Below are 25,283 nucleotides of genomic sequence, written 5' to 3'. Positions count from 1 at the left end.
TTATTATTTATTATTAAAAATAAAATATAATAATAAATAATATAATACTGACAGAAATCAGCCTGTATATTCTCGAGATATTTTATTTCCAATATATTTATATTACTATTATTAATTTATGTTTCTACTTTTTTCTACATAGCTCGTAGGTTGAATTCATTTTTTTCAAAAACAAATCGCATACATATTGTATTAATATAAATATTTGATAATATATCACTAAAGCTGTTGTTAACTTATAGCCCATTACCGACGTACCGTAAAACGCCCGTGGTAAACAAAAAATTAACCTAAAATATATTTTGAACATTTCATTAAGTATAGTAAATAATAATAAACGCAGTAGCAAAAAGTTTCAGGTTACAACGAATTAAATTTTTTGAATAAAATAAATATGTACTTTAAAAAAATATTTTTTGATTATTGATTATTTAACCAATTTTGTGAAAATATGAAGTTGAAATGTCTATAACAAAAATCGTGCATTAGTATTTTTGAAATTTTGAAATTGGTATATTATTACATATTAGAACAAATCGATGAGGAACTTATTGTATAAATATGTCAAACCTTAGCTTTTAAAATGTTATGAATTTTTATTTCTTAGGTATTAAATAATTTGTACAATTTCATGACTTTGACGAATTTTGTCAAAGTTTAAACTTAAATAGATAAATTGCATTCAACATAATTTTTCCTACAACGCATTAAATAACCATAACACCTACACTAGTACCTAATTCAAAAGTATGAAAACGATTTATCCTAAAATTATTTTTGTTATTTCACACAACATTGTAAAACCAATACAACATGCATATCGGTCTACTCAGAATGTACAACATATTTTTATTTTTTGTGATTTTTCCTTCGAGAAAAACTATAAATTTATTTATTACATGTCTTAAATTAATGCTGCGGTATCTGCCTGTATTATTCAAATGTTTTTATGGCCCAAATTATAATATTTTAAATGTTATATTATTATATAATTTGTATCTATATCAAACTTAAATAAAAAAATTAAGTTTGTCTCGATAAGTCCAGCTTATAATATAGCTATTTACACAAACTTAGGGTAATTATTATAGGGTATTTCTTTTGTTCGTATATAATATCGTAATCTCACGAGAAATGCATTTATACCAAGGTCCTTCAAAATGAGCGCGTTTGACGGATATTATAAAATGTAGCACTCGAAAAAAATCCATGGTATATTTCGCCGTTTCGAGTTGTACATGACCGACGTGTATAACCTAATGCAATTGTTGTTCGAAACGCGAGTGAGCGCGCACCCCAAAATACTGCCGCGTGGCATTACACTGATGCGTTTCCGATGTGTGTTTTTGTTCTAAAATTAATTCAACTGAGACAAATCGTTCGTAACAAATGGAAACGGTGTACCATATACACGGGAGAGGAAAAGTTAATAAAATTAACAATTATTCAACCCTCTGGCGATCGTTAAAAAAATGTATAACTGCTGCGATAGGGGCCATCGGCTGCGTTGACCCGTCAGAAGAACACACATACACATACTATATATTATATACTATAATATATTCAGTTAATTTATATATATATAAAGCATGTTATATAATAATATAGTACATATACAGTCGATGGTGGTGAAGGGATGTTGTATATACACTGTTGCAGTATTATAGTAACGTAATAATATAGTTTTCCATTATTGCAGCGCGAATACGACTCAAGGGACCATTGAACAAAGTATAGTATTATGGGCTATAATACGAATATTATTGTACTACACGTGTAGACCATCCGCATTATACTATTATGTAATAAGTGTTAAAATATATACATTTTCGTGACCAGACATTAATTATTATTTATCGTGTACTCGCAAAGTTGGCGTGTGAGAATAATCTAAAGTCGTTGCAACCGTTGCACCGGTACAGTTCTATAATATTATATTATTATAATATCTTAACTCGTGCATCTTGCAATCTTGCATGTCTATATTATATTTAAATAATAGTAATTAATAGACGATAGGTATTATGTGTGTTATCTGTATAGTATAAAAAAAATGAGTGTTTGTTTATTTGTCCTCAATCGTGAGCCCAAATACCTACTATACTGGACTGTTTTCATTGAAAGTTGCATGAATATAGATTCCTCAAAACCGAGAGGGTTTTATAGCTTCAGTATTCGACCCACATATTATAACAGATCCCTAAGGGTGGCTCACATTTGAATTTTGTTTCCGCTCACGAAAATTGAATATTATTTTTATTTTAATGTGACCATTGCAGGTCACAGATAATAAATTAGTTATTAATTATTACGATTGATTATAATTTTCTGTATTGTATTATATTTCGTAATTTAGGTTAATAAAGCTATTCTTTATAATTAATATAAAATTGAGTGACAACTGTTATACATATATTATATACTAAAAAACACTTAACCTAGTTTGACAAAAAACAACAAATTGAGAATATTTCAACTGAAGAGAAACGGAAACGATAGACAGATGGATTATAATAGATAGTTGGCTAATACTGCAGATATTGTTAGTCAGGTTGTATCTAAATTACGCATACCACGTAAATCCATAGTTTTTGACCAATTGCCACCAACTTGTACACATATTTTTTGGCAAGAGCATTACAAAATAGAAGCCACGGGTAACAGCAGTTAAAATAAATAAGAGGCAAGGTGAGCCACTTATTGAGCCACTTATTTCAGGATAGCTATTAGGTTCCCACTAAAAATAATATTAAAATCATAACCGTATATATTTGTTTATTTCTGTAACCTGAAATTTTTTGTTACACACGTAAGAAAAAAAGGTCATTTATTTATATAGTGGTTTTATTTATCCTCTTGGGGAATGCTTGCAGGTAGTACAGCTAGAAACTGATAAAAAATATGTCTTCAAAACTATTGTCACAAACTGACAACCGAAGTCACCAAATTCGCATTAAATATATTATATTATAATATGCAATAATGACACATTTACACATATATGTAAGTACGCTGAAAACTGTATAATAGTTGTCGCAGGAATAGGTTTTTACCGCTCACTGACGCTTTATTATCATCTGACGTGGCACTTTATAACCATTGTCGTTTAGACGACATAAATTCACATCATAGCTTATAAAACGGCGACTGTTGGACCGACCTTAAGACCAAGAATGCGTTCAGGTATTTATATAGCGGAGTAGTGCGCCGTCTTAAAATATAATATGTCTTTTCATTTAGACGTATACATACATAATATATATCTATATGTACACTCTTGCCCGGAAACCCTATCTCTCTCTATTTCTATATATACCTATATGTATGTATATTATACTCACTACTAGCATATACACACTCGCACATGCAGGACGTCGTAACAAATTGCAAACACCCTCGTGGCAAACACATTACACACATTAAACAGCTGGTGAAACGAAATTATTGCCCTCGCCAAAAAGGGTTAACACTCACCCCTGCAACAACGGGACCAGTAGCGAAGACACGAGGCTCGTACTGTTACATTATATCGTGATGGGCTCTAATGTGTGAGTTTGTATGTTTGTATGTTTGTGCGTGCGGTGAGCACAATGATATAGTACAGTTCCATTACCAAACTTTTTTGCGTGAAGTATAATAATATATAATGGAGTATATTATAATATATAGAAGATACGTTTGTCTTTGTAATAATTTCGCAAATAATACAATAGATACGATAAACAAAAATTGAAATTACTTTAGCTAACCAGAAACAAGAAACGTACCTGTACTTGCAGCAGTATTATCTTTTTTACAGTATCTTGTATACTTTTGGTATTTAAATGCGATCAGATATTATTATAAAACTACTAAAAAAAAAAGCCACAATTTTTTTTTGTATTTTCTTAGCACTCATCCAGATTTCATTGAAACATTCAGTAATTCAAATTTTGAGCGTAAAATTGCCTCACTATATAACTAAAATAACATTATACATCAGTGTTTAGCAGGTTTTGAATTTTAAACTTGAACCATCTGACTTAAGAAATCCATGATAACTATAATAATATATCTTTATGAAGATATGCGTTTGGTTTAAATTAAAATATAGCAATGACGATTCGAACACTGGGATTTAAACGACCCATCCAATTATTGACGTTAAATGATTCTGATGTGTACTTGCGTTTGTCTTGCATGATAAATAAACGGCATTTGGACGTTTTCCTAATGTCTTCAACTATTTTTAACACTTAACAATGTGTTTTTAATCTAAAAATTGAAGGGTTAGGAAATAAAATCTCAACCCACAATAGGTACACCTGTTTTTATTTCAATTTTAAATTATGTATTAGTCGGACATTTAATTTATAAATAAAACTCTACGCATGTTCTCTATACACTATACAGACACAATAAAATCAATTAAATATCAATATTTATTGTATGCATACTGTAGGTATAAAATATATAGAACAATAAAAACAATCATCTTGACGACTTATCCGACAAACGACACTATTTTGAATTTTCATTGCTGTGTAACTTGATCGGTTAAAGAGACATTTTAATTGGAATTTTAACCACTTTTCTGGGAGCGCAACAGGTCAGATTTTATACGGATTATATATACAGAACATTGTATGCAATAATAGATTATAAATATTTCAATAACAGATAAAATGTATAAGCTGTAAAACGTAGTAAATAAATAATAATGTTTATGACAAAAAAAAATTATTTTAAATTAATTTAACATATTTCGTAAAAGTTTGATTGATTACTAAAAGGAAAACGAGACATGTTATAAAGTAATACCTATAGCGATACTTATAAAAAGTCTGTTTAAAACTATGTAATTTAATAAATTAACATATTTTATTTTTACTGTGTTCGTTTCTCGTCAAATTGAATTAACATTCATATCGTGCATTTTTTTACGCCTCCAAAAAAGTAAGGTCAAATAATACCGCGGTTAGAGTACTGACGGCTTAATTATATTTATTCTGACGAACCGAAACCTACTGCGGGTAAAGTCATCACGAAGGTTACACCCACTGCAGCTACCCACCTTTACGTTAAAGTCATAATTGAGTATAATAATATCTCGGTGTTATGATATCATATTTGCACGAACTATCAAACGCCGAACACATCACATTATTTTATGATAATAATATATGTACAATATAATATAATACCAACCATGATATACCTTTTGTAGTAGATATTGGGTTGCCTACGTCAGTAGAAATATCACAGCAGAATTTATATACGTATTTTATAATATTGTGATATTATATAGGTACTGGCAAGTAGCAGTTTGCGTATATATCATATACTATATACGCTTGTGTAGAGGGAGGGTGTGCGAGGGGGAAGAGGAGTTTATTTCGAACGAGATTTAATTAAAGTCGCGCCGTCGGGGCGAGTGGAAATTGCACTGTAGTCGCTTACACGCCATGTATAAACGCATAATAATATAATAATAATATTATTATGTATATTATATTGCTAAATCAAAACCCGCACGAGCAATAAATTCGCGTTTGTTTCTCGTGTTCTTTCTACACCTCTCTCTCTCTTTCTCTATCTCTCTGACTCTCTGTCTCTCTCCCTGCATATATATACTCGCTCAACCTCCACACCCACCTCCAACCCCTCACCGCCGGACCGCACGGCCGACGACGGTTCGGTATATATATTTTACGTTATATTATTATAACGACGTGCTTGTGGGTGTAACGCGAACGATAAATATCAATAATTTGTCGGCCCCGATGGCTGTGCGGCACGCACACATATCGACTTAACAAAGTTTCGGGCGACGACGGCGTCGGTGGCGGTGGACGGGACATGCGCCTCGACAACAGATAATTCGATTACGGACGCCAAACCACGGACCGCTGAGCATCTAAACTACCCGTTTATCATGTTTATACGTTTAATACCATAAACCTCCTCCCGTTTTTTTCCCCCAGCCCCCTCCTCTCAGCCACTATTTATTTATTATTTTTTTTTCCCCGTTTTTTCATACACAATATATACATGTATAACATACATTGTATATATATATTACGCATCCTTTTCTCTTTCGACTCGGGTCACAGCCCCTCCCCCCGAAAACATCCACCACCCACTATACCACCACGACGATATACTCTCATTTTTCTCCACTGTACCACGTCGGTCCGCCGGTTGTTCGTTCGTTTTTTTTCGTTAGTTTTTTATGTGTTTTTTGTTTCTCTATCTTATTTGTTTCGTACAGTGAACGGCCGTGTTTTTCCGACGACGACGTCCGCGTACCCGCAAATCATGAATTCCCCTTTGAAGTATTCAACACACTATATTAATATATAGGTAAACTCCACCGTCGCTGCAATACACCTAAATACGCGACTAAAAATATTATAATACATATGGCACATAAATTGATATTGATAGTGCAATGCACAATTATTGCAAATAACACGTTTTAAAAATGCGGAAAAAACCGCACGCGCTGTTGAATTTATTACTATGATAATATATACGTTTATAATCTATTGATACAAAAACATCCAAGTGATGATCATAAAATGACCAGTTATCACAATAATGAAATATGTGAAGGCTTAACATGTATGAAAACAACTTCTATCAAAAAATAAAGCCAGTAAAAGACAACCGCAAGTTTGAGATACCTACATTTCTACCACCACCAGTGAGCAGGATACAATTTTTAACACGTAAATAGGTGACTTGTACTATAAATATCCTGAAAATACTAGACGAAAGATCGAAGGGCTTCCACTTAAATATATGACAACTATCAAGTTACGCATGAATGATGTATAATTTGGACTTTGGAGAGAAAAATACTAAATTTATCGACACTTTACTCATAGATAAAATAAATATTGGGTTAGCCGTGGTTTTTCGTGAGATAGTTTATAACATGCATTAATAATTATTATACTAGAACAATGAATAATATCTTGGAACCAACTGATAATTTATGTGAATTATTTAACAAAAAAAATGTATAAAAAATAAGTGTATAATACGATTTATACTAATAATATTAAATTTTTAATAGAAAAAATTAATTTGAACAATAATAAATAAATTGACGTTTCAATTTCAAATCGTTAATTTTACACCAGCGGTCCATGATGATAATATTATACCTCACGCAACCACAATTCAAGGAACCTGTAAGTACAATAATATTGTGAGTTATTCGGTGCTCCGATCGATTCCAAATTAACCACATTGAGGAGGGCTAATCCTCTAAAATACCTGCCGAAGATTGATCCGCAGACATATCCCGCAAAGCCCCGATGTCTCTGTTCAAAGCACATTGTTAACTAATCGGGTCAACTACGGCTCGTCGTTGCAGATATACCCTGCAGGATTCTACCCCGCAATAAGTGACCCCAATGACCACCGCACCACGTCCCGCGCTGATGAACTGATTAATAATTGCCGTCGCGTTAATAACATAACGATGAAATACAAACGTGATTAAAATTAAATAACAGGCGTAATATTATAATGGATTTCTACCACATAGATGTCTATGCACGTAATATTATATAAAAGATGCAAAATTAACAATGTACGTATTATATAGGGATACTCTTTATATAATATTATCACAGAGGCTAACATAGTTTTTTTTTTATTTGGTATATACAACCATAAATTTGATTATATTGGTATAATACGCATTATACGAACACTCTTAAAACCGTTTTAATATTATATTCTATATTCGCACTCGTATAAAAATTAGGTTTCCGCGTATTGCATTCCATCGTCGTCTCTTAATTAGAACTCCTATAGGACCTAAAAATGACGCAGGAACCCTATGAAATATATATTATGTTTAAGTGTCCAGGACTTATGCGATATATACATGATATAGTATATTATATGTATACCTACTTATTATTCTCGTTCGGCTATTGTTTGTGTGGCTATTGTCACGCAAAAGTGAAAACCATTAATACCGTTCGTATTTATCTCTTAAATTGCATTTGTTATTCACTCGTCAATAGACCTCGACAGCTATATACGCCGTAAATAAATGAAGGGTGTTAAGATAAAGACGTCCCTACTGGAACGTTAATGCATTGAAAGGATATCTGAAAATCGTACGCGTACTTACACATTAATTTGCTCCATCCAATATCAATACAGTCAACACTCGGTTTTCGTTGATATATATATATATATACTGTGCAATCATTTAAGATTATTAAGTAATCTTATTCCATATCGGGGACGTATTTTAGTGGTACACGCGCGATGGGGAGATTACCCCCTTCCCTTGGATCTGTATTTTGTGTGATATTACATAGTGTGAAAAGTATAATATGATTTATCAGCTGTTTATCATATCATGCAAATTTAAATAAATCAAACTTCCCAAGTATAAAATTTGCGTTTATCAAGGCTCAAATATTTTAAAAAATCTATGTATTTTTTCAACGTACCTACATATTTTTGGGCGCGAGTGGTATTAGAGAAAAAATCGTGTGTGTGGGTGTTTGCCCCCCCCCCCCCCACTGCTGAAGATAGACTAAATACACCTCTGCATGTCCATGTCGTTCACTATACTTATTTAACCAAATACGTCATATATATATATATATATATATATATTTATGAGTGTACGTCCAGCCTGTAAAAAAAAATTCAAATGTATATAATGATAATGCGTGTTAGGCTTAGGCTACTGTATATAAATAACGCGTATCGCCGGCTGTAGTTCAACGACAACCTATATAAATTATTTAAGTAGGAAAATCGATTCCTGTTGGTCTGGTTTTGAATAAGGCAAAAGGGCACGTATTGGACTAACAGAAAAAAATACTAGATGACATTTGCGGCGGACGTGGAGAAAAGAGAAAAAGGAAAACATATGCTGCCAGCGACGACAAAAGGAATCTGTGGGCACGGAGTGAAAAAAAAGCTTACATACATATATACATTATATGTATATATATATTGCCGGTCGGTCCGTGAACGGTTTTATTAAATCGGTCTTTGTCGTAGTCACCACCGCCGAAAAGAACTATTTTTTCTCTTCTTCTTACTCACGCACGCGCTTTATCTCACTCACTCTCTGTCTCTGTCACTGTCTCTCTCTCACTCTCTCTATCTCACTCTTTCACTCTCTCCTGCTACTACTCCGCGTCGTCGTCGTCCTCCTTCTTCTTCTTTTGCGGGCGGATAGGCGAATGCCGACTGTACACGCGGGCGGAACATAATATCGCCGGGGGGCGGGGACGCGGCGCGGGCACCGGCGGGCGTCCCAAGAATGTGCGCGCGCGGTGTTCGGCGAGCGGATAATTGACTTTTCCCGGATGCCCATAAATTACGTTCGCGGACGCCCTTTTCCGTGCCGGCGCACATAATGCCGCCCGCTAATTCGTTAATCCTCCACTTACCGAGTTCTCAAACAAAATTAATGACCCTTATAGAAACGGCCGGTCCGCCGGACGGTATGTGCGACCCGCGGTATTGGCATTCCTCATCTGTACACGCGAACGTTTACGTATCTATATATATATATATTATACTGTTATGTGTGTGTATATAATATATGCACCATAAGCTAGTGTGTGCTGAAAGACCACTCCTCTTCGTCCGCATCGCCATCCCTCTCCTAACCCCTCTGGTCAGCTACCACTGCCATACGATGTGCATCCATATATATATTATCATATCTAGGTAAGTCGCCGTCGGAGTTTACCTCAAATTAATCATCACCACGGTCCAACGACGAACGTTCCTATACATTTTATAAAGTATAAATATCAGTGCACAATTAGTGCATATTATCATAGTATAATATAGTGCTAATATCTGTTGGGGTCGTAACTCCAATCATACAAAAGCATGAGAAGATGATTTACACGCTTATCAAACTAAAATTATTATTTAATAGGTACTAAAAATAGGATTTTAAATCACGCGCATAAGTCAGTATACTCGGGGTATTCTATTGTGAACATTTGAGTCACCTGCAATCTGATATAGGAAGAGATAATAGAGATATATATTTTAAAATCCGACGGCAGGGGACGGCAATAAGTATACTAAGTCACTATATTTATTAAAGGACTTAATTTTGCAATTTGTAGGTATAAAATGTATAGTATAATATTATACCAGCTATATACTATATACAATATACATTGTTTTAAATAATAATAACGCATCAAACTATTGTCTATTATAATATCTATCATTATTGGTCAAATAATAATACTTACATTGTATAAGTACCAGTATTACGATTTTTTTTAACATAAAATTTTAAATTTATTATTGCTATAATTTTAATAATCTATTTAATGGTCTTACGAACACGTAATTATCAATAGAATGAACAATTTTAATATTGAGGTCATGGAAACCACTCATTTTAAATATTCAAAACTGAATTTGTTTTTAATACAAAATAATGGTAATGACATACGACATTTTTATGAATTGAATATTAGTGTAACATTAAAAATAATTAGAATCTTTATGTAATTAAAAAATGTTTGCTATTATACAAAATTAGATGTCAATTGTACAATCTTGCTTATGATAATACATAAAAATCATAGAGTAATACTTACACCTTACCAAACTTAATCCAATAACCAAAACGTATAATTTTTCACGATTACTTATATACCTACTATACAAACCAACGAGCGTCATTCATCGTATTACTGTATTAGTCGTTATTTCATTGCTCAGGCGCGTCCATTTATATTCTTCTACGCGATTATAAAAGGATAGAGAAAAAAGAAAACCTTTCGTTGGCATTTCTTAACCTTTTTTGAACAAAACAAAAAAAACCTTTCAAATAAATTCCTCGAGGGTGAAAACACACGCTCACGCGCTCACATTTTACCTAAACCAGAAATCACTTCATCAGACGATAGTCGTTGTCTGCGTCAATAGAAGAGGGTCCTTTTGTTTAATCGCAGCAAAAATAAGTTCACTTGCGGCGAAATAAAATGAAAACAAAATGATTATCACTTAAAAGCTTGTTTTGTTAGTAATAATACAACATTGTGAGCCAATAATTATACCTTTAATAACATATTATATTATTAATTAGTATATATTATATTAATTAAAGGTAACTTTTTTTTTTAATTTCATATTTGATAGCACAATAGTTTTTTCTAATTATTGTTTATTTAATACTAAACAAATAGTTAATTATTTATAAATATTTAAAACAAATATCTGTAGATATGTAGAGTCAACATGCCTTCCCCGCTTTATCATTTCACATTCTACCTCACTTATGGGTAAATACAGCGAAACTTCCATATAACGAACTTCCATTTAACGACATTTTCTGTTTAATGAATTATTTTTGAAAACCATGACCTTCATTGTTAATCGTGCGTAAATTATATTTAATGAATTTCTCTATATTACGAATTTATTTTTTGTTCTCTGTGGTACTTCGTTATATGGAAGTTTCCTGTAATTTTAAAATAAATAGTTTATTACCTATTCCTTTACATTGCTTTACAAATGTAATTTTATTATAAGTTTCTACCTATTACAAAAAAAAAAAACATACTGATTCAAAATAAAAACGAAATTGAAAATGTTATTCACAGAAAATCAAATTTCCTTAGAATCTTTCCGAATAACTATAATAATTATAATATTTCTATGGATAAATTTGTTTTTCAGTTTCTCAGTAAATACAGTTTAATTATACTACAATAAATGCAAATGATATTATTATCAAACTACTATCATAATGTGTACCCAAACTATTCTGTACTTCTGTTGATAGGTATAGGTCAACTTTATTACCTTTAAAATATAAAACTTTTTCCAGACGAGCTGCAGTTAAAAGTCAAGTCATATAGAAAATAAAGGTAGCTAGATATGCGTACACAAGCGCAGTACATGAATCGCATTAAGTGTATTAATAACTGTAGTGGCTTATACGTCAATATGGCAAACAATAGGTACAATGTTGTTGGAGAGTTTGTTACACAAAAGTTTTGGTCATTGTAGGAATTTTTGACCGCATAATATATTATTATATTATTATTGTTCAGTTCTACCAGTCGGATTATATTTACCGTATCGTCCGTTTCAAGTGGGTCGAGTTGTGTACAACTCGTGTCGGTAAACACAACTGCAATACGCAAAAGTAGACTGAGACCAAACATTATTTCACCCCTTGCCCGCTTTGTTAGCTACGCTAAAATCCCAAAACTATAATATAGTGCAAACTGCCAAACTGACAAAAAAAAAAAAATAAACAGTGATTTTATAAATGACATAAATACACTGCAGTAGAGCTGTTGTGAATTATCTCTCCGATGTCTAAATCGCTCACAACGACGATGCATGTCGATTATTTATATAGATTCATAAACCCAAACGAAATAATATATTATAAATACTATTATAATATTATTATGCATAGTGTTGTGCATGCCGTTATCCGAAACATAGAAATATGCCTTAACATTTTTAGATTATAATTTATAGTATGTTTTTTTTTCCAATTGTAATGAATTGTCTATTTATCTATGTATACGTCTATGGCGTAATTTTTTTTTAAAACTTAAGTACCCATCTAAGCACCAACCCAATAAGTGCTCACCAAAAATTCCCCAACTATTAAATGTTGGCCAAACAAAATAAAAATAAATAAAAAATAACAAAAAAAGTGTCTGTCTGTAGTGCGGCAGATGATTAAACTTTTTTATATGCCATAAGCGCCTTCTCTGCATCTCTTAACAACGTCATATATACAACGACGGATCCATAATATATTATTATAATGACAAAAATATAATGTTTATATTATATTATTATCTATGTGAATGTATAATATTATATTGATCGTTTTCATTACCGTTACGCCATCATAATGGGCAGTCGTCATATTATCATCATTGTCGTCATCATAATCATTATATATTTTTTTTTTCTATGTCGACCCTAAGCTCCCTTGACCAACACTCTCGACGCCCCCTGTAGTCACAGTGCACAGTTCACCTACTCTGTCATACACATTTTGTAATTAGTATTAGTATCCTTTATTCGGTTTTGATAATCATCGAACCAGGTCGACCTCATACTTATTAATTATTATTATTATAATTTATTAATTATGACAAACCGATAATATTATTATGCATTTAATCGTTTGGCTTTTGCAATCATATTATACCTACACACCTTTGATCAAAATATATTCAAATCGATGTGTCTTACGACACCTTTAACGAATGTTTAAGTGTTTTGTTTAGGTATATGATATATTATTTTGATCAACGGTCATTAACCATCACTAGGAATCGATATTTTACAACTTTCTACAGCAGAGACTATATTATTATTATAGTAAATATACCACGTAATGCGCATACGCGTATATATATAATAATACAATATGTCCAGCCATAATATATTATATTTTGAGCCTGCCGCCGTTTCGAAACTCACCAGTGGGGCAAAGTTTCGGGGGGAGGAAAAGAATGTGCTTTGACGACAAAAAATTATAATTAGTTTTCGGAAATATTTCCATTTGTACTTTATTATTAACCCCCTCTACTCGCCGCCCAAGACATCGCTGCAGCCTAGATCGTCCACGGCCATACACCCCCCCCCCCAATCCCGCGTGTGCGTTTCACGCCGATTCAATTAACTCGACGACGAAACGTCATAATCGGATTACCCCCGGCGCATTATCGTCTACCCTCTTACGCATACACACCCACCCACCAGCACAAACCCACATACAAGCGGACACACGCGCACAGATATATATATATATATATATATATGATATTAAATACGTGAAAATGTGTGTGTGTGTGCGTGAGTGTGTTATACGTACAGGATGACGGGGAGGTTTTGCCGAAAAACACACGACGATAATAATATAATATATAAAGTCGAATTCCGCGGGGTGTGCTTCGATTAGCAGCAGTTCTCCAACCACCCCTTCCACTACCCCGACCATCAAAACTATCGCTCCGCCACCGCCAATGAATTTCTAATAACTTGCCCGCGATGCCGCCGGTGGTTGTGGGGGTCGCTGGGGTTGGGGTCGGAGGGTAGATTCTCGTGGAAATTATTGCCATTTCACACCGTGACGTTTATTATATATAACGACCGGCCGATTTAATCTGCGACACGGCCAACTGCGCTCTATACGCGGCGGCATAGTCACTGTCGTCGTATTATTAATATTAATAAAATAAGCGCATATATTATAACATTATATGATACTAAGGACCACTCCGATTTCGGCGTGTAACGGGACGAACGATCACGTCGCATGACTATCGTCGTGGCATCTACAACGATTAGTCGATGTGCGCTAATACTGTAGGTCCTACATAATTGGTTTACATTCGTTTCCGGCAATTATTTTCAAAGATAGGTTCGATTTTTGTTCGAGCCAAAACAATATTTTAAAATTCATCGTAGGTAACACATCTGGGCTGTATGATTAATTATATTATATTACCTTGTTAATAAGTTATACCGTTATCTGCAAGCAAATAAAATTCAATCATTATTTCGTAATCTTTTTATTCGTGTATAACGTATTATATGATATTGAATATACCGTCTACTTAGTAAAAATATGATCATTTCTTACATTGATCAACGTCATCGTGATTAGTGCGGTGGTATATTAGTTTTTATCTTGTCAAAGTTAAACCATTGAATCAATTCAATACTACTGTATTTTTACCGTGTCTATATATTGGTATACAGGTCTCGTTCTCTGCCGGCTTAATCAAATTCAAAACGAGAACTCAAATAATTATAATTTCAATAGCGATACTAATATATTGTATAGTTATACATCGTTTGTAATATAATTTATTAATTTATACCTATACTGGAATATTAGTGTATAGTACTATTAGTTTATAGTAGCGTACAATAATAATTTATAACCTACCTATATTATTATATTGAAGTCACAGTTACGCACTTATTATGAGTAGTAGGTATAGCCTTATAGCTAATAGCTGGCCATACTAGTCAAAAGATATAATATTATTGAAAATAGGAATATGTATCAAATTATTATGTTAAATATAATATTTACTGATATACAATAGGTATACGTATTATAATCATTAAAAGTTATCAATTTAAAAATAATATAATTATTAATTTGTACCTACATATTTCCTAAAATCACGGAAAATTGAATAGAATTAGAATTTGTATCATGACATTATAATATATTATATACGATTATAAATGTATAACCAATTATACCTTTTTTATTTCAAAAATAAACCAATGGATTCATATAATTATTCATTATAGTTATAGGTACTTACCTAGTTTTACATCTTGTGTTGTAACGTGTATATATTTAAACTCGAATACCATAAAAATCGCAGTTTACATTATATATGTATTTCAAACAAACACGAAATGTATATAGGTACATATTTTTTTTATCAACAAAAATATTTGTTAGGAATACATTTTATTTTCATAATATAATAACAACAAGAAAGTGAGAGTTTTTTTGTGGTTCCCTGCGGGAACACAATATATATATTATATTGAGCGCTGAGACAAGATTTTCCCGTACCTATTACGTTGTATTTCCTTTATTTTTTTATCAAGTACACAATTGTCAACTTGTGGGACGACGACATACTCTACCCGTGGTATATATACCCATATAATAACCCGAAATGTTTTTTGTTCCGTGCAGGTCTGGTTCCAGAACCGGCGAGCCAAGTGGCGAAAAACCGAAAAGTGTTGGGGAAGAAGCACGATAATGGCCGAATATGGACTCTACGGTGCTATGGTCAGACATTCATTACCACTGCCGGAGACTATCCTGAAAAGTGCAAAGGAGAATGAATGCGTCGCGCCCTGGTTGCTCGGTAAGTACCTATTACCGCGTAATACAACAACTACTGCTGTCTCCGTCACTCTTTTTCTCCCGCTATTTTATATTATATTATTATTCTCATTATAATGTTCGGGAAATTGGTTGCCACGGGAACACCGAAATGAGCTTCATGAATTAGCACAATGTCCATTGTTAAGGATTCGTTTCCCATCACAGTGCCATTGTTTTACCAGCGTAATGGCCGATGGTTTATACTCCATGGCATGCACTTTACTTTCACGCCTTTTAGTGCATTATTGTATTAATTCCTCAACATCTCGCACCACTCCATTAAACATGCAAATTCTATTATATTTCTACCAATGTTAAAATTTATTAAAAAAAAAAGAACCTTAAATACCAAAATATAATAATATACGCGTGTACGTTATGCATTGATATGTTTTCTCCTTTTAAAATGGTTGGTTTTGTTATGGTAGAACGATGAGATGGTGCATCAATGTTACACTGTAATATTATGTATACGAAATGACAAATTGCTTTTACAATTTGATGGTTTATTCTTTTCAAAGTTATAGATACTATAGGAATGGTTTATATTTTCTTTTAATACTTGATTACAATACAGTTAAATATATATTCTAATCCACGCTGATTTATCATAAGTACCAAGGTACTACATGTAGGTACCTATCTATATTATTTAAAATCTTGATTCCAATACATTTTTAAATTTCATCAAATGTGTCATACTTATAAGCATATTACGAATAATATAATGAAAATAATGAATTTTAGTAACGTTCTTTTAATGATAGTATTTATATTACCTATGTAATGACATAATTTTTGAAGAAAACGGAAAACGTTTTGTATCTAATTCCACACTAAACCAATATCAGTTTGGTATTCAAAATGAAAAACTATTCGTTTTCGTACAAAGCAAAATAGGTACCTAGCTAGATAGGTATAGAGGTATATATAATTATACTATAAAGACTGAATATCATATAGATACGTGACAAACACCCGTACGTCATAGATAACGTAAAAAATTTTAAAATTGAAATTTATATTCGTAAAAACACTTTTTCCTGAAATCATAAAAATGAAAGTATATATTATATATATAACCCGTACTTCTCAATGACCGTCAAAATTAACTCGTAACCCTGAATGTTTTAGGCATGCACCGCAAGTCGATCGAGGCAGCGGACCAGCTGAAAGATGATAACACCGTGTGCAGCGGTGCTAGCCAAAAGAGCGACAAGGACGAAGACGAGGACGACGAAGAGGATGACGAGGACGATGACGAGGAGAACCACCCCTGCAAGAGGCCGGCCAGGACGAGTCCGGAGACGGCGACAGACATGTCGTCGCCGCAGCGGCACCAACAGCACCAACAGCAGCAGCAGCAACAGCAACAGCAGCAGCAACAACAACAACAACAACAACAACAACAACAACAACAACAACAAGACGCTGCGGTCGCGCAAGATCGACAGCAACAGCAGCAGCAGCAACAGCAACAGCAGCAGTGCGCGGCCAACGCTGAAGCTCACCGACGGATCCAGCAAGAGATACAGTCGCAGATGGAGCAACACCACGCGGCCGTCATGCAGCTGGCCGCCAACCGGGCGCAGGACTCAGAAGAGTTCCGGAACAACAGCATCGCGTGCCTCAGGGCAAAGGCGCAGGAGCACAGCGCTAAGATACTCAGCCTGTCGGCGGACGCGCTCATGTTGGTCAACAACAACGCCGGCGGGATCCGCAGCCGGAACGCCGCAACCGCGGTGGCCGTGGCCGCAGCCGCCGCGGCGGCCGCCGACGTGGCCATGGCGTCGTCCGGCGGTAGCCAAATGCTGGCCGACTGCGACGCCAACGCCAACAACGTGAGGGGCGTGAACCACCACCAACAGCAACAGGCGGTCGGCTCCGACATAATGGTCACGTCTTCCGACACGTCGTCGTCGATGTTCTAATCGCCATTGCGTCATACTGAAAAACATATTATATATTGTATCATATTATTATTTTTATTATTATTATTGTGTACATAATAATATTATTATTAAATAAATTAATATTATAATTATTTAGAGTAGTCGCGCGTAAAATGCAGACATGTCGGGGAGCGCTATAACGCAATGAAGACGCGTGTAGGTTGCAATTTTATTGCAGTTGCAGCAGGGTTTTTCGTTTAGCGGGTGAGTGATGACCTATATCGCGTTATATACCAGACAAATGCAAGTAACCCATTAGAACCTTCTAAGCCGAATGTTGGTTGTAAAAGCTGGTTGTAAGCTCGAAAAATGCAGTTTTAGAATAATTATTATGTGGGTGTCGGCTGTTGTAGGTATATTATTACCTCGCACAGTAATGGTTTATCAGTAGGTAGTAGGTACCTATATTATGATGATCATCGTCAGGATCGTGTAATCAAGCGTTTGCCAAACATCTTTTTGTTTATAATATATTTTCGAATATCCAATGAGTCCCCTGCCCAACGGTCAGACAATGTATAATAATAGTGCCGTGGTGTGGTCCAGTAGTTTGCCTCAGTCACTAACGTGTTCTGAGGTCAAGCATCGGCCGGTGTTGCTAGTTCCTGGATGGTTGACCACCCGGGTTTTTAGTTACAAATCCTCGCCACTTATTGACACGTGATCCAAACAGAACCCTTCCCCCCCAAAAAAACCACCTAAAAATAACCTCATTTTCCGAATAATTAACTCAAAAAAATACATAACAATAATATATTATAATATTTGATCGACCATCGGCGTAATTGCAACGAACCGTGGAGGCGCACACACTCGAAAGTAATATGAGATAAGGGGTATAAGCCACGCTAAACCGACATCTACACAATTTCCAATATAAATACATCTAAGCCCCCTCCCCCCAAACCACCAATCACCGAATACTCATAATGTTATAACTTAGTCAACCTTATAATATTAAACAAACTATGGGCGATGTTTTTATATTATATATGTATGTGTTGTGAGAAGGGGTATACCATAAAATAGGTCATCAGCTCATCTTTGTCGAATAAAAGTTCCCAAAATATATCTTTGCCTGGTCGCACTATACCGTTCCCCACATATTACAATATTATGTAATTATTAGTAACGACGATCGACAGATTTATTTCAGGTTTTGGACATTTTTTTTAAACAAAACCCCCAGATGGTCGGTTTAAAAGTTAAAACCATAATATGTAGATATAATAATAAATTAATACTATTCATCGAAACGTGTTTGTTCGCTATATTATATTGTCATTATTATTATTTAAAAATATTGAATAATAAACTTTTTTTTTGTATCTATTGTATTATTACTTTTAGGTATATTATATTATATATTATATAATATTGATTTAAATTTGTGTAGCGAAAACTATTAAGTATATTATAATATGTACATGCGCGCAGTCTCTATAATATTTGTATACATATTTTGTAAAGATAATTTATCGTGTGTTGTTATTTAAAATTTATATTTATTATACCCATACGTACGTGCAATAATTCGTAATTTTTTGTTTCTTTTTTTTACATTTTCTTGTATAAATCAACTTTTCTTAGCTCGAAAGACTACATTTTATTGCGCATTTTAGACAGTAAGAATATTATATTAATTATGCTTGTTACAATAAACCACCTACCCCATATACGTCCTTTTTTCTCATTATACCCGTAGTAAATACTAACAATATCGTATTATTGTAATAATTTTCTATACTCCGTTTTGATTTTTGTCCATATTTTTTTTTTTTTTTTTGATCTCATGTGTACTTTCATATTCATTTTTAGTACCGTATTTTATAGGAGAATGTGCTCTATACGGTAAAAAAATTGTATTATGTTTAATATATTCCGAATAGGACATTTTATGTTTAAAGCTATAATAATACTACATTTTAGATTTATATTATATTGATACTAAACTACTGACATAAAAATTACGGATACTAATGTTTTTATCATTCATAATCATTTGAAATATAATTTGTTTGGTGAAAATGAGTATACTAATTATATATACATATTATGTATTATAAAAATGAATTATTGTGCTAATATTAACATGACGCGTGTGCGTTGTGAATTCTAACGGTTATACATAATAATATGTATCTAAGCAATACTGCCATAATACCCATATAAACAGTGGCGGCCGAACCAGTGGCGGCCTAATCGATGATCCATAGCATTTTTAAAAAATATATATGATAATATAAATTATATTTTGAATGATCAAATAGTACGCATGTTAAATAATCAGCCATCCCCCTCTCACATCACAAAATCATTTTACAGCCACTGACCCATATGGATATGTCTAATCCTTATATTGCATCATTATATATTATGTTTCGTGAAAACACGAAACGCGTGACAATACGATTGCATCCATTTCACGAATTGAAACCGCGTGGTTCTTGCACTTTGCGTAATTACATGATATGGATACGTAAACTATACTTAACTGGTTCCGTCATTTAGATATCCATGTTTTATATATTATGTATACTGAAACAGTGAAACATATTAAACTTTAAAGTCTAGAAAATAAAAACGATTTTTATTGCACAGTTTAATTTATTATATTATTTTAATAATTTTATTATTATTAGGTATTTACATTTACTTAAGTACTCAAAAATCTTTGTTTTAAAAAGAAAAAAAAAATTCTATTTTTAATAAAAACTAATCATTCTAATATTACTATCGTTTATTCAACGTTTGTAAATTATGAAAGTGAGAATCATATTTTAAATTAGCCTTAAAACATTTTGAAAGACTGTATATTCCTGAAATACCTATAGCATATAGGTATACCACCTACTGTCTAATATACATAACTTACTAGGTTCATTCAATCTATCATAATATTAACATAATTAGTAATTTTTATACTGTACATCAGGGGTCACCAATTAATATTTTTGGAGGGCCACATTAGGAATCTGAAAATTTTTCGCGGGCCATTAAAATTCTAAGTACATATTTTCAACATATAATAGGACAATAGGTATTATTTTGGTATTATATACCAATTTATCAACAGTTGTCGGTAAATCGGTGAAAACCGCCCACACGGTATTTTAATATTTCCCAACTATGGTATAAATATTTTCAGGAAAACAATATAGTTGTCAAAATATTTGAAAAAGTTGCGTAAATAATAAGGAAATATTTTATTTATATTTTTTGGCCAAGAAGTTCACTTTTGAAAAATATTTTGTAAAAAATATTAACAAAACATTTTAATCATATTTTTTTAAAAAACATTTTCATGGAAACATTATAAAAATATTAAGTCAACATTTTTGTGCAATATTTTATTATTTTATGAGAATAAAATATTTATACAATATTATTAGTCAAATATTCATTATTCAAGTACTCCAAAATATTCACAAAATATTATTATCATTTCCCAAATGCTGTGTGGGCATGAACTGCATTTTAATTGCATAATTAATTTTTAATTAACTTGCATGAAAACCAATAATACTTAACAAAAGTAATAATTTATACAACAATAACACATAGAATATAAATTATAGAATGTTGTCGTAATATGTATTTTTATTTTTTGTCTGCGGACCGGATAAAATTGGGTCGCGGGTCGCCATTTGGTGACCCATGCTGTACATAAACGAGTTAAAAAGCTTAAGTCAAATTAGTTCCCTTTATAGGTAGGTGTTTATATTATAATATATACTAAGTATGTACCCGTTATGTACCCAATAATTCACGAAATGTTATCCATAAATTGTGACGTAGATAATTAAGCGTAGTGAAGAAACCACATTTCAGTTTCATGAAATGGACGAAAATGTTGTATTAATATAATAATAAATTTATAAATCAATAACATAACGAAAACGTTGAAATCTAAAACCAGACAAATTACTAGAAAGAGTTAGTACAAGTTTATTCATAATTCATTCAATTCGTTTGAAACTCGTAAGAAGAATCCATGATTCTATTAATTATTACTTACGTAGTTACGTATTTATGCTGTTTTTGTTTTAACTATAACTCTACGCACATGCGCATAAGTGTGGAACAGTACGATCAAAATTTTCCACGTTCACCACGGGAACTAACACCATGCTCCGTCTATTAGTATAAGGTCCACGATCATCATATTAACATATTATTATAGTATAATAATGTCTGAATTAGTATGTACGTATTAAGATTGATAAAAATGGGAAGAGTCGTAGAAGCGTATACGAATAACTGGTCTACCGCTACAAGGAGTCTGTGAATCACAAAAGTGACACGATATGTATTCTTACCTATATCTCACCCCCTGACTTAAACTCAGCTGATCCATCGGGTAATAATATGGGTGACACGTTTCGATGGACCAATAATATAAGACGTAAATGCTTGAATTGGAAAAGGAATGTTAATTGATTAATTTTTCACGAAAAACCGTTTTCCTCTAAATAATAAGGTCGGAATTATGCAACAATCAACAATATTATAAATAATTTACGATTTAAAATTTTTATTTTTCACATAATTCAACAAAATTGCCTATATAAAACTCCTTAAAAGCGGAAGTGACACTCCAAAGAAAATGGTGACCAACCACCAACATACACTGTTCCCATTACGGCAATACCCTTAACGGCTTAAATAACGGTTAATATATTGTTTTTCCAAAATCTTAACTAATGGAAAAATACCTATATAAAAGTTATTGCGTTTGGAAAGAGTTTTATCAATTTTTGTCCAATCAAATAATCATCTGACACTGATCATCACGTCATAATATTTTATCTTTCTATAATATTATTTTCGTCTTCACTGTATACAAGTGTAAAATAATTATACCAATATATTACTATTTTGGCTGTAATAACTTTCTTTATTTTTTAGCAAAATATGTTTTTCCCTCATACTTTGTTGGAACTTTTTATCTAAAAGTTATTAATTTAATTTGTTATTAATTTAGTTATTTGATTTATCTTTGAACAATCTACCAATTTATCAGTGTTTAATGTTTCACTCAAATAACAAATAACATTTTTAGCATGTCCTTTTATTCAATATAAATTAAAAACTCGAGGCTGGATAGGCCTGTCAAGCGTTGAAGAAAATCTCTGAGTACATTTTGGGATAGTATAGGAGTATCAATTATGATAGTATACTCTCAACAAATGTAATAAGGTCATTATTATTGATTAATATTAACATTTGAACAATGAGGGCCACTAATCACTATAGTCTATAGAAAATTATGGGCCTATAGAAAAATATTTCACAAAAGGCCGATACTACCCAATCCCGTCCTGTTAAAACATATCCTCGAGAAACAGTATACCTACTACATAAACGTTTAAAAATTAATAATAATTATTAAAATAATTACAATAACAATTTACTTATGGGGTCTCGCCATCGCATTGATTTAAGGAGAATCATTTAGGCAATTTCTAATCTCGTTGTCGCCACCCGAGATCTATGTGTTAGTCCGTAGTCGTAAATGATTATTAGTGTGTGTGGCGTCCATGCAGTTTAATTGTGGCGGTACGGACGGCTCTCGCATGCACTCGCACGCTCATGTCAGTATTTAATATAGTGATCATAAAAAAAAATGTTTATTTTTCACTCAAACACACGATTCTAATTCCAACAATACGTCACAACGATTAACTCGATTTGCATTCTGACAAAATATTCTTTTTTTCCACAACATCTACGAGGCATCGGTCGAGGTACATTTTTAAAATTGTATTTAATTAATTAAATATTTAAGTTGGAAATTCTGAATTTTTTTGAATTTTTTACAATTTTTATTGCATTTTAAATTACAAAAATTAAAAATGTGGCTCGACCGTTCCCTTGTATATATTACGGACAATCCGAATATTTTTCAGAATAAAAATCATGATAATTGTCGGCACGTATCGTTGGAATTAGAGACAGTAGTTTTTGATAAAAAAAGACGTGGTAGTGAGGCTCCTTATAAGGTTCGAATTTCTTGGGAAAAAATTGAAAAATGGGCAAATTAATTTGAGTTAAAAATTGCTAAACATTTTTCTTTTTAAATCTAAGATTTTAAAATGTAATACAAGAAAAAAATGTTTATAAGAAAATCAAATTAAATTTTTATGAGCGTTTAAAGTTCATATTTTTACAACATTGGATATTCACTCGGTTTCTCATCTGGCGATTTTCTTATTTTGTTGTAATTCAAAAATGAATAACCATATATAGACACTTGAAATTTATATCATACAAGCTGAATATGTGCACTTCGTTGCCCATTAAGTGTACCAACTTTATATGACTCAAACTTTGTTCAATTCGTTATTTAATATGCGATGTATGGTTTCAAAATTAATCTTAACTTTTCCGTTGCCTAGGCTAGGTTAGGCTAACCTAGGAATAAAAATTCTGATTCGCAGCAGTACATTATCAGGTAGGCAATATACCTGCGGTAGATCACGGACCCCGTGCTGTATGTACGTAAGTCTATGATTTAACTCTAAAGTACCAAAGTTATATCAAGTTTGTCGTATTCTACCTATGGTAAATTGATATAATCAATTAATACAAAATCCTAACCTAACCTGTTGCGTCACTGTTGTATTTTTGACATCCAGATTTCCTACTTTACCGGTAGATTTTCCTAAAATTTTGTTTCATAATAACCTTCTCCGTGATATACTCTTTCGTTTAAAAAAAATCAAGAAGATCTGATAAGTAGTTCCAGAGTTGACCCTGTACAAAGTTTTTCATTTCACATTTATATAGTTAGAAGATATATTATAATATAATATATGGACAAAAAATAATAATACAAATCAACAAAGGTGCCTGTAACCAATAGCAAGCAATATACAATACACTATTATTATTTTAATCCGCAACTTAACTTATTGTTTTTGGCCATTTCAACAGGTGTACACTTAAGAGGCCATAAATCCGGAACCACTAATCGCACAGCGTACAAACTTCACAGAAACCATCTACATATCAATCTTAATATGCCCAGAAATTTTTATCGAAATCTGTTTGGTGGATCTTGAATTATAAAATTTATTCAAAATGTACAATTATTTATATATATATAGATATAAATGTTTATTTTATCAATTCATATACTTGATAAAAGTTTAAAAATATTTTGACTTGTTTTGAGCTGTTTACGGACAATTTCAATTTTCAATTTTTTTAGTTTTTTTCTATAAATATCAATACAATTTTATTTGTTAGGCCAAAAATCGTCAACATTCAATATAAGGCTCCTAATATATTGCTTAAATATCAGTTGAAAAATATTAAAATACATATACACAATTTTTTTATAAGCATTTAACGTTCAAATGTTGATAACATTTATCAAATTTTAAATTTTAAAATGATTTTGTAGTTCAAAATTTATA

The 25,283-nt window shown here is 32.4% G+C and overlaps 1 protein-coding gene across 2 annotated transcripts in view; it reads left to right on the top strand.

The window, feature by feature from the left end:
* LOC100160822 (diencephalon/mesencephalon homeobox protein 1) overlaps nt 1-19,125 on the top strand; it is a 98,686-nt gene extending 79,561 nt beyond the window's left edge. For both annotated transcript variants that reach the window (XM_029490295.1, XM_016803497.2), the window contains exons 5-6: nt 15,716-15,890; nt 17,045-19,125. In XM_029490295.1, the coding sequence (XP_029346155.1) occupies nt 15,716-15,890; nt 17,045-17,841 (972 nt within the window). In that variant the 3' untranslated portion in view covers nt 17,842-19,125. The remainder of the gene's footprint in view (nt 1-15,715; nt 15,891-17,044) is intronic.
* The last annotated feature ends 6,158 nt before the right edge of the window (nt 19,126-25,283 follow it).

Source organism: Acyrthosiphon pisum, chromosome A2, assembly GCF_005508785.2.
Source record: "Acyrthosiphon pisum isolate AL4f chromosome A2, pea_aphid_22Mar2018_4r6ur, whole genome shotgun sequence".
Classification (NCBI taxonomy): domain Eukaryota; kingdom Metazoa; phylum Arthropoda; class Insecta; order Hemiptera; family Aphididae; genus Acyrthosiphon; species Acyrthosiphon pisum.
This window is presented reverse-complemented; position numbering and strand designations above follow the sequence as displayed.